This window comes from Sarcophilus harrisii, chromosome 3 (assembly GCF_902635505.1).
Source record: "Sarcophilus harrisii chromosome 3, mSarHar1.11, whole genome shotgun sequence".
NCBI classification, from domain to species: Eukaryota; Metazoa; Chordata; class Mammalia; order Dasyuromorphia; family Dasyuridae; genus Sarcophilus; species Sarcophilus harrisii.
Genome location: NC_045428.1, coordinates 26983392 through 26995486, shown reverse-complemented (window position 1 = coordinate 26995486; position 12095 = coordinate 26983392). Strand labels below are relative to the sequence as shown.

At 38.4% G+C, this 12095-nt stretch overlaps 1 protein-coding gene across 7 annotated transcripts in view; it reads left to right on the top strand.

The window, feature by feature from the left end:
- Positions 1-12095, top strand: part of MECOM (MDS1 and EVI1 complex locus) — a 668000-nt gene that overhangs the window by 616318 nt on the left and 39587 nt on the right. For 5 of the 7 annotated variants that reach the window (XM_031957626.1, XM_012546601.3, XM_031957630.1 and 2 more), the window contains 3 exons: positions 2566-2782; positions 6635-6782; positions 10287-10443. In XM_031957626.1, coding sequence (XP_031813486.1) covers positions 2566-2782; positions 6635-6782; positions 10287-10443 — 522 coding nt within the window. The remainder of the gene's footprint in view (positions 1-2565; positions 2783-6634; positions 6783-10286; positions 10444-12095) is intronic. The other 2 variants (XM_012546602.3, XM_023500819.2) reach the window with 1 other exon arrangement.

Genomic DNA, 12095 nt, shown 5'->3' with positions numbered 1-12095 from the left:
TTACTGTATTTAATACCTGTAAGCTTGCCTTAAATGAAAGTCATAAAACCTGGAAATATTTTATTAATACAATATATCTTACTAACTTTATGAGAAGGAAAAAGAACACCTCTCTCACTTGACACTTGTGAGGTGAGGTTGCATCTAAATGTAATTACTTCATGTAGAAAGATCTTAAAAGAGGCTCCCCCAAATTTGTCTGAGATGCAGTGAAGAATTCAGAACTACTAAGGAGGTCTTTGTTCCAAACTGGGATGCAAATCTCATCAGCAGTAAGTAAGTCTGGTGTGGAGGGAGGAAAGAAGGTAAAGAGTGACATCAAGAGGGGGAGAGATGAGGGGGTAGGGGGAGAGGAAAGAAGGAAGGGTCAGGGAGAGAGAGAGAGAGAGAGAGAGAGAGAGAGAGAGAGACAGACAGACAGACGGAGACAGACACACACAAAGACAGACGGAGACAGAGACAGAGAGACAGAGAAAGAGAGACCCCGAGAGATTATTTTCCTTGAAGTCTTGGAATTTATGTTAGCCTTTCATGGACTGAGGATGTATGTGTATATGGGGGGTAGGGCAAAGAATCAGGCAGGATAATCATCATTAGTTCAGAGGGTTGAGTTAGTAGAAAAATAAAAATGCCTGTACTGATTTAAGGTCCTGGGAAGTAAATTAACCATGCCCTTTTCTTCTTTTATTTCTCATCACCTAAAATATGAACCCTTTTTAAGGACAGAAGCAAGTTTAGCATAAGAGAAAGATCATTGACTTTTGCATCTGGGGTCTTAATTCATGTCACGGCTCTGCCCTTTACTGTCTCTATAACCTTGAGCAAAATGTATAACTTTTTTTTAAAACTCAGTTTCCTAATCTGCAAATTGGAGATAATCACACACACCAGGGTTATTTGTGGTAAGGAATATATGATATGTAAACATGAGAGGATTAGTATAACCTGTGATATCCTAGATTCTGGGGTATTCTTACATGGTTAACAAACCATAGATTAATAGAATTTGACAATTTGGAGGAATAGCTAGTCCCATCTCCCATTCAGTAGATTACATTTGGATAGATTTCTGCCCAATGCTGGCCTGGGAAAGAACTCGCCACCTGCCAGGGAAGCCTGTTCCACTCCTAGAAAGTCCTGCTCATTAGAAAAAAAATATATATGTATGTGTGTATATATATATACATACACACACACACACATATATATACAACTAAAACCTGTGGGTTTTTGTTAACTTCTTTCTGTTGGTTCCTGTCTGGCCTTTTCAGCATATGGTCTATAAACAAGTGGTGTGCACCCCAGGAAGAGCTACTGGTCTGGGACACATGAACCCCATGAAGAAAAGCCTCATTGCTTTCCTAAATTCTTTCTCTCACACAGCAGGGGAGAAGACTTAGCTAAATGAAAACCAGAATCTGACGTCCCTCTGATGTTATGTTTCCTTAAACAATTGTATTTTTAACTTTAAAAGTTTTCCCAACAGTTGTTCTTCCCTCCCCTGCCCACCCCTCCTCCCCTTCAAAAAGCAAATTATTAGTCTAAAAGACAATAAAAGGTTATCTTGGATTGAGTGGATGGTTGAATTCCCTTTGGGCCTTTGACTGCTATTCATAAATTATGGGCATTCACGATGCCCTTGATTAAACCACAGTGTTATTCACTCTGGTCCCATGTGATAGCATGAGTCTGAGTGCGTCTCTGGTCTTTGTTTATTACTTTCCATTTACAGGAGCCTTAGCGTTCTGAGATGGTGACCTATCCCTTTTAAACAGGCCAAAAGCCATGTTATAGACAGCTCTGCTTTTTGACTCACTTTGTGATTCTAGCTTCTGCATGTGGGAGTGGGTTTATGTCAGTTGGGTTCCATGAAGAGAAAGCTGGATTCTAAGACAGAAATATTAGGATCCCATGTCCAGCCATATCTGGCTCCCTGGGAGTTTTTTAGACTAATAAAAACACAGATATGGTGATCTCTCTCTCTCTCTCTCTCTCTCTCTCTCTCTCTCTCTCTCTCTCACACACACACACACACATACATATATCATACCCATTGAAACAGATGCTCAGGCCCAGAAATGAAATCAAACCCAAATGGCCCCGAGAGGGAGAGTCCTCTTGGAAAATATGAGTAATAATAGAAATTAAGTGGCTATTAATGTGATGGAAGCACTGACTCAGGACTCTGCTCACTCACTTGCTTGGTAACTAACCTTTAACCTCCCTGGGTCTTAGATTTCTTACCTGTGAAATGAGTGAGGGATCTGACCAGGTGACATCTGAAGCTCACCTTCTTATAATGTCTGGGGTGTGTGTCCCTACCACCCAAGTGTGATTGTAGGAAAGAGTCTGGGGATAGATATGGAGAGGAGAGTTCCTTGACCTCTGGAGGTGTGTTGTTGGGCAGCTCATTTCTGAGCCAGCCAAGATGCTGGCAAAGAGCTCCAAGGTCTTAGATAACTTGGTGAGGTTGTTGGCTGATAGCTGAACATTTGTACTCCCTGAGCTGGGGAAATGGGCCCAGTCTACTTATCTCTTGCCTTAGCATCTGCCTTGGTTTTACAGAAGAGCGACAGTACCGTTGTGAGGACTGTGACCAGCTCTTTGAGTCCAAAGCCGAACTAGTGGACCACCAGAAGTTCCCCTGCAGCACCCCTCACTCGGCCTTCTCCATGGTGGAAGAGGACTTTCAGCCAAAGCTGGACAGTGAGAGTGACCTCCGAGAGATGCAGGAAATCCAGGAATGTAAAGAGTGTGACCAAGTCTTTCCAGATTTGCAAAGGTCAGAAACGCCATCATTCAATGCCATTTCATAAATGCCAAGGAGTTTGTTGGGTGGAAAGGTTGGAAATGACCTATTTTCGGGCTGGCATGCCAGGAAATTTTTGAAGGATTGTATTGTTACCTGAAAAACACAATGTAGAATATTTTATGTGTGATCAGGAGATATTTTTTTGGATGTGAGGCTAGGAAAAGTATTTTACTGCTTTTGATAAAGCATCTGCTGTACTGAATCAATTCAATCTCAACTGAAGACAACGTTGTGAGAAGTGGAAAAGCAGGGTACAATTTTTTTCCCCTCTTTTCCCCCTTTCTTTCTCCCCCTTTCTCTTTCACCTTCTTTTTCTTTTCTTTCCTCCTGTCTCTTTTTCCTTCTCTGTTCCTCTTTTCTTTCTTCTTTCTTTTTCCTCTCTCTCTTCTTCCTTACAGAATTATTTTTTTCAACCGCCATATTGAATCCTAATGATTTTCAGCATTCACCTTTCCAAAACCTAGTGCTCCAAATTTTTTCCCTTTTTTCCTCCTTCCCTCTCTGCAAGACAGCAAGCATTCTTGATATAGTTATCCCTAATTCTTTGTCTAACATGTAAGCCATCCTTTTTGGCTTTATGTTTTCAAATTTGTCAAATCTAAGCTCTTGATAGAACATTAAACATAATAGAGAGAATGCAGACTTGAATTCAGTCACTTATTAAACTATTTGGGCAAGTCATTTCACTTATGGCTCTCTGCCATAATTTTCTTCAACTTTCAGTTTCTTCAACTGTAAAATGGAGATAATAATGGAACATAGTTCCTAAAGTTGCTTTAAGGTTCAAATGAGATAACTTTGGTAGATATAAAGTGTTTAACAGTGCCTGGCACATAGTAGGTGTTATATAAATGCTAAGTTGTTTTTTGTATTATTATTATTTACCCAATATCTATAATTATTATGATTACTATATACTTAGTACCTATGATAGTCCCTTAGAACATTATAAACACTAAATAAACCCTTTCTGATTGATCTAGAATAAATATATACCTTTTAACATTAATCTATTAGGAAATTTTCTCTATTCTGCTATTAGCCATTAGTTTTGCCATTCTTGAATTCACCTAAGGGTACAATCACTCAACCTCCATCTCTCCATCTGGTTCACAATGTTGTCATGCAGCAGTTTGCCAAATGCCTTGCTGAAATCCTGGTATATTGTGTTTACAGTATTAATCTGCTAACCCTTAAACAACAAGTGAAAAATAAAATCTCTTCTTTTTGAATAAGAAATTTTTCTTTGTGAACCCATACTGGCATTTTTTTAAAATCACAACTTCACTTTCTAAATGCCTTTAAATCATCTCAGTAACAATATGTATAGGATTTTTTTCTTCCTGCTCATTAAAGTGAAGCTCAACAGTTAGTAGTTTGAAAAACACACCTTTCTCCAGATTTCGAAAATAGGGACAATTGTCCGTCTTTAGTTCTTTTTCTTCCCAGTTTTTCAGAGATCATTGATAGCAGACCTACAGTTGCATCCATAATTTCTTCAGTACTTTGGAATGTACTTTGCCTATCTGTGGTGAATTGAACTCATTGTCAGGGCCTAGCTTCCTTCTTACCATCTCCTTTCTTATCTCAACTTTCACTTTTCTCTTAACTGTTCTGATTCTAGTTTTCTTTTATCTTTAAACTCTAATTTCCTTTCTCCCTCACTCTAGTCTGGGTCAGATCTTGTCAGTTCTTCCTTCCCTTCCTTATTTGTCATGGATTCCGAGGTGATGTGGTTACTTTTTCCCAAAGTTTCATATCATTTCTACTCTGTCAATTAGTTCCTCCTAAATATCAATCCTTTTATTTGCTTACTCTTTCTTTTGTGGATAGTATTAATTGATCATAAAAGCACACATAAAAGCTCTGATTTTAGAAGAGAGTAAACTATCGTAGATTCTTGGTTAACTCAGGTTTCTCAGGATTCCTAAATATTGCGTGCCAGTTTTGTGCTCTATTTCCCAAACTCATAGTCTGTTTTCATAATCTGCTGGATGGAATGTAGTTTGCTGCCACTGTAGAATAGTTTCTCTTTCTTCCTCTATTGTTTTTTCACCCAAATGTTCTCTACCTGCTTTCCCCCTCTGGTTCACGGATTACTGCATTGAAATTTATCTACTTGATATATAATGTCAACCTCCCACCCCACTTATCTAATCTCTTCTTTTTGAATAAGGTACATATGCCCTTTCATTGTGATATTTCAGTCATGAATCACACCCCATCAAGTCTTAATGTCTGTGAGGTCAAATTTAGCCCCTTTCACTAAGAAATTTGATAAGAGGAAAAAAAGGGCATAAAATACTAGTGCCATTGTGGTATTAGATATTTTTTTTTCAAGATCCAACAAGTATTTTAGTAGTAATTTTAATCCGTAGATTTTTATAGGAAATAGCCATTCATTATATCCCCTTGAAATCAAAAGATTTTTCCTAAGAGTCTAGAATGTAGACCTCAATTTTTTAATTGTTTTTTCCCCAGAAACAAATAGATAATCCAAGACAGGTAAACAGTTATAAAAAATGCCAGAATTTTATACATTATATAATCTTAGTAGAATACATGTATTCATATTATATAGCTCCAGTCTCTTGTAGGGAGGGACTCTCTCATTTTTGTATTTATACTCCTTCAGTTAGCACAGTCCCTAGTACTCTGTAGGCACTTAATAAATGATGGTTTAATCCATGATGTTATAGTGAGAGAGAACTGTCATCTCTGTTGATGAAAGCCACTGAAAACAAATGTTGGTACTACAGTGCTTATGGCTATTGGAATTTTTGGTGGTTGGCGTCATGGTTTCCCTTCCATATCCTTGCTAATTTTATCTTGCTCTGCCTCAATGGAAAGTGCGTGTGGTAGATAGGGTTTTTATATATATATATAAATATATATATATGTATGTGTGTATATATATATGTATATATATACACACATATATATATCTCGTAGCTGTACAGTGCCCTCAAATTAACATTAATTAGTGAGAGTAGAACTCACGTGGCTGTAGCAGGAGAAGAAATTTAATTTCAATATGGGCCAGTTCATCCACTCACCTCGGAAAATGATTGGCTGCAGCTTCTTATTTGTATTTCTCACTGACTACACACTGCCTATAAATTATGTCAGACGTGGAGTCAAGAAAACGTCCCTGGTGGTTAAACATAGGGAGGGCCTCCTCTGAGAAGCGCCTAGTCAGGCATCTGTCCTCTTAGCTGGGAATCTGAGATCTCATTCATGGAAAGACCGCCCGACATTTTTCTTCTGTCTCTTCCCTAATGTCTCAATTCATCTCAGCTCATATTTTCCTTTCTTTCCAGGGTCATTTTGGGAAGTTGCCTTTTCGCTGCCAACTTAGTTTCCCATATGGCGATAAGGGTGGAAACAAAAGGCCTTTCTTCACCCAAAGACAGACACACATTAATGACCGAGTGCCTCATTACATGTTCTTAAGTTTCCTCTGTTTGAGTGTTTGTAGTTGAATTAAGTGAGTCTTAGCAGCACGTGCTACTGTCAGAATCCTGCACAGGAAGGAGACCCAGAACAAGGGGCTCATTGTCCGCCGTGCCCATAGGTTGGCAGATGACCCAATGGTGGAAGGAACAGAGGATAGTGCTTTACTGTATCAGCCATACGAGATGCATTTCTCTGCCTTTTTTCCAGCTTGCTTCTTTTGAGCACTGACCCCACATGTCTCCATGTTTCCCCTTTATCTTATTTTTTTAAGTGAGATCAGTTGAATCAACTGACTACTGATTTGTAGTGTGTGATTTTTTTTTTTTTAACACAGTCTGTTATTCAAATCAATTTTTGTCTTCACAGCCTGGAGAAACACATGTTGTCGCATACGGAAGAGAGAGAATACAAGTGTGATCAGTGTCCCAAGGCTTTTAACTGGAAGTCCAACTTAATTCGCCACCAGATGTCACATGATAGTGGAAAACATTACGAATGCGAGAATTGTGCCAAGGTACCGTGAATTTGTAGGCTATTTGGCCCCTATCTATAATCCTGCTCCTTCTCCATCCATCACTTGCTACAGAAAAACAGGCCCTGAGTGGAGAAGCGATAAATATCTCAGAAAAGGAGGAGAAAGTGTACGATGCTAAAAGGCATTTGAATAGTGAAGAAAAACACTTAGTGGGTATCCTTTTATTTTTGCGAGGTGTTTATGGTGGACCCCGGGACATTCTGGGGAGATTCCGGATTCTACAGACTGTTTTATGGAATTAGAGGCTGTGAATATCTGGCCCACTGTATATGACTCTATTTCATGCACGTACACATATATGCATCTATTTCTATGCTATTTTGCTTCTGGAGAATATAAGCTCCTCGAGGGCAAGAACTGTTCTGCATTTTGTCCAAGTGTTCTGCACAATTAGTATACTGTATATGCATGTGTTGTATAAATGTAGTCATTGATAGGGGCGGCCAGGAGGCTACATAATGAATGCACAGAATACCAGGCTGCAGTCAAAAAGACTCATCTTCATGAATTCAAGTCTGGCCTCAGACACTTCCTAGCTGTGTGGCTCTGGGCAAGTCACTTAACCTTTCTTGTCTCAGCTTCCTCATCTATAAAATAAGCTGGAGAAGCAAATAGGATCTTTGCCAAAATAATGCCAAATGGGATCAGGAAGAGTTAAGATATATGTATGCATAGAACACTTACATGTCAACGTGCAAGTATGTATATACAGCCATGTCCAGATACACACATGGATTTATGAATATTTATATGTGCCTGATATATAATAAATGCTTCATATTGTTTAATATAAAAATATAAAAAAATGACATTAACAACTGGCATTTATATAACACTCGAAGGCTTACAAAGTATTAACATACATTATTTCTTTAAAATTTTTTTATTAAAGCTTTTTATTTTCAAAACATATGCATGCAACATTTTTAACATTCAACTTTGCAAAATCTTGTGTTCCAAATTTTTTTCCTCCCTTCCCCTACCCTCTCCCCTAGATGGCAAGTAATCCAGTATATAACATATATTAATTTCATTTGATCCTCCCAACAATCCTATGAAGTAGGTGCTATTATTATCTCTATTTTATAGTTTAGGAAATTGAGGCAAAAAGAAATTAAGGGATTTGCCCAGCTAGTAATTGTCTGAAGTGGAATCTGAATTCAGCTTTACTGTATTACTCATACAAGATGCATTTATCTGCATTTTCTCCAGCTTGCTTCTTTTAACCACTGACCCCACGTATCTCCATGTTTCCCCCTTATCTTACTTTTTTTTTTTTTTTAAAGTGGTATCAGTTGGATCAACTGACTATTGATTGTGACTTCAAGTCTAGTACTTTATCCATTGTCATGTCTGGTTTTCCCATCTAAAAAATAGTAGTGTATATTATATGTATGGTATATATTGCTATATATTATAAATTATATATAGTATTTTGGATATATGTATAGTATAAATACACTATATTATATTTATATTTATAGACACATATATAGAAATGGGCAATTATATAATAATATTTGCACACAGACAATTATATATGTGCATATATTAGACACCAATTATGTAATATGTGCATATATTAGACTACAGTCATATAAAATATGCACTTATTAGGAATGTAATAAGACTTGGAATTGGGAAGGCATCTTCCCAATTGGGAAGCAAATCTTGCTACATGTATCTACTAGCTGTGTGAATTATTTAACTTCTGTCTGCCTCAGTTTGGTCATCTGATAAATGGGAGTAATATCGCACCTATCTCTCAGGCTCAGTTGTGAGGATCAAGTGAGATAACATGTGCAAAGAACTTTGTTGATCTTAAAGTGCTGTATTATTATTTATTTTAATTATATTCTTATTTTATAATGAGCAACTTGTGAGGAAGTTAGCAAGTTTTGTGATACTGGAAGTGACTGTTAAGGACATTTTCCATCCATATTCTTGCATGATGTGATTTGGCCACTGGCCTAGGAGGCCAATCCAATAAGCACTTGGTGATTACATATGTATAAACATAAGGCATTGTTCTCGATACAGAGAAAAAAATAACAAGTGTCAGTGCCCTTATAAGCCTTACTTTTTACTGGGGGAGGAGGGAAAGTGGGGAGTGGGATATAGCATCTAAACAGATAAATATAAATAGGATAATTTGAGGTGGGAAGGAAAGCCTTTTAATTAATGAAACAGGAAAAGATCCTGTTGATATGATTCTTGAAGAAGGCTGGGGATTCTTAGTACAGAAATTGGGGGTGAAGGGAGGGAGGATATTCTGCAGAGCTGGCAGATGGAATTCTGAACAGGCTAGTTTTAACTCAAACATCAAGTGTCTACAAGAAAAGAATATTCTTCCATATCGCAAGGAGGGTTCTGTACAAATAAATTCATCAGATCCCCTCCATTGTATCTAAAGCAAAATGCAAAACAGTCCTTGAATTACGGAAATGTCCAGTGGCTCATAGGCACTTATGGAAATATCTGTGGCTGAGGAAGTCAGAGATAACAGCAATTGTTATCTTTCCATTTCTGTACTCGTGAATTTAAAAAAAAAAAACACACACTGAGATTTGACAGGATGTGTCTCTGGAGATATATGAGACCCTTAAGGGATTCAGGGAGACAAGGGGATATTTGTATTCCATTTCTCCAGAACACTCTAAGTCCATGAACATTTTTACCTCTGGCATTGTCTTGAGAAAGTCTGTGACTTCACATGGAAAGAGAAGATTCTCCTTTAATTTTGAAGAAGGCCTACCTGTGTACCCAGGGAGAGGATGTAGTTTGCTGGTTATAAAGGGTCTTTGGCACAGAGTGAGAAGGGAACTAGAGTTCCTTCTAGTCTAAGATTTCTTAATCTGGGGTCTGGGGTTTTTAATTATCTTGATAATTGCATTTCATAGAATTGGTTTCCTTTGTCATCCTCTGCATTTCATTTTATCCATTTTAAAAACAATTCTAAGAAGGAGATCTGTGGGCTCCACTAGACTTTCCAAATAGTTTGTGATATGTCAAAATTTATTTTTTAAAATGTCTTTCTAGCTCATCTTCATTGTAGAAATGACCAATCTGAGTCCGGAAGAGTTTCAGTGATTTATTCAGTCACATAGAGAGAACCAGGTTCAGACAGGTTTTCTTTATGCTCTTTCCCTCTGCTGGTAATTACAGCCCCCTTTTAGTTGGTTTTGGGGCCATTTGGTCCCTCGTGTGTCATGTGGCAGTACTGAAAAAAGGGGAACCCCATACCCATTCCATGTACTGTGGACTTGGGGGAAAGCAGATGCTGGTGGTCAGCCCTAGGATCTTTTAAAAGAACCAAGGGAGATGGTGGTGGTCTGCTCGTGAAATCCTACTGTCTTTTGGGTCTTGATGGGAGGGGAAGATGCCAACAAAGTGAGCCAGAACCCCCTCTGTTGTGTTCTTTGCTAGTCCTGTTGGTTCTGTATTTGACTTAAATTTCTTGATTAATCAGTACTCATTTCCTAGCAGGTTTTCACGGACCCTAGCAACCTTCAGAGGCACATTCGCTCCCAGCATGTCGGAGCCCGGGCCCACGCGTGCCCGGAGTGTGGCAAAACGTTTGCCACGTCGTCTGGCCTCAAACAACACAAGCACATCCACAGCAGTGTGAAGCCCTTCATCTGTAAGTTCTTCCCTCCCCTTGCCCACCTCTCTACCTGGGTCTGTCTTTTCTCAGAAGGTCATTGACATAGGGTAGAATGGGGCTGAAGAAGGGGTGCCGAGTTTGTATGTATACGTGTGTGTGTGTGTGTGTGTGTGTATGTGTGCATGTATAATAGTTCTTTCCTAACTCAGATTTGTTTGCCATGCTCTCTTGAAGCCCCCTAGGGACCTTTCTTTCCGATGAAATCAATAGCATGAGGGAGCATGTAGACAACTGGGGAAGAATGGAAGTGTTTCTGTAATAAAAAAAAAAAAAGGCCAGCCTCAAAGGGATTCGGATTGGAGCCAGCCAGCCAAATGGAGCTCAGATTGTAAATCTTCCTCGTTTTGGAAAACAATAAATATAAAAGATCTTGTGAAGTGAGATGAGATGTTACGGCAAACAGGCATCTATCTTATTTTCCTTTTAAAAGAATTCCTTAAATCTGACAACCTAGCCACCTCTACCCATTTAAAAATTTATAGTTATATTCCCGATGTTCTTCAAAAATATGTAAATGTTCATTGTAATGGAGAAATTGTGCCTTTTATGCATAGGCTCAGATCTGGAAAGAACTTTAAAAAGCTATCTGATTCAACCCTCTTATTTAAAAAGAAAAAAAAAAGAAAAAAAAGAAAGAAAGAAAGAAAGAAAAGAAAAGAAAAAGAAACTGAGATCCATGGTGGTTGTGACATGGGGGCCACACTGGGTAATAAGCTTCAGAGGCAGTATGGGCACTAGGTCTGTTTTCTCTTTTCCAGCCCTTCCAAGGAAAGTTGAAACTGTCCCCTCCCATTAGCTTATTTCTTTTAGCCACTGTTAGTCAATGTCCAAGCATTTGTCAAGTGCTTACTATGTGCTACCTGGAAAATGGGAGTTTGTGTTTGGTAAAACGGGGCTTTGGGATGCAGAAGCCAAAACACAATAGTCTCTGCCCTCAAAAGACTTCCATTCTGCTGGGGGAAACAATGTGTTGATCTCCACCCATCCCCAATATACTTAGCACCATAGTGTTGAAATGCAGTCAATCAGCAAGCATTTATTAAGTGTCCACTACCTGCCCGACACCATGTAAGCATGGGGAAAACAAGAAACTCAATGGTTTCCTGGTCATCTGAGCTGCAGCAACTCTGCTTGAGTATGTGATGGAAGGGAAGTCCAATAGTGTGCTGCCTTGGGAAAGACAGACCAAATAGAGCTCAGATTTAAATCTTCCTCATTTTGGAAAACAACAAATATAAAAGATCTTGTGAACTGAGATAAAATGTTATGGCAAACAGGCATCTATCTTATTTTCCTTTTAAAAGAATTCCTTAAACCTAATCATCTACTCATCTCTGCCCATTTAAAAATTTAAAAAATTCTGCTTTCTGGCTCAAATGCATATGGATACTGTTGAAATCTATTTATTACATGGAGTCACCCTTCAGGTGATTAATTCTGGCAAGGTGAATAGTTCTGTCATGCCCTCAGTTTTTGATCTTTATTATAAAACAGTTTGTGGCAGAGCCTTGCAATACAATTTAGCAATATCTGTTAGATGCCTACTATGTGCCATAAAGTATGTCAAGGACTAGAGAAAAAAAGATAAAAACATACTACTTAAAGGAAACAGTGAAAGGAGTGTTGAA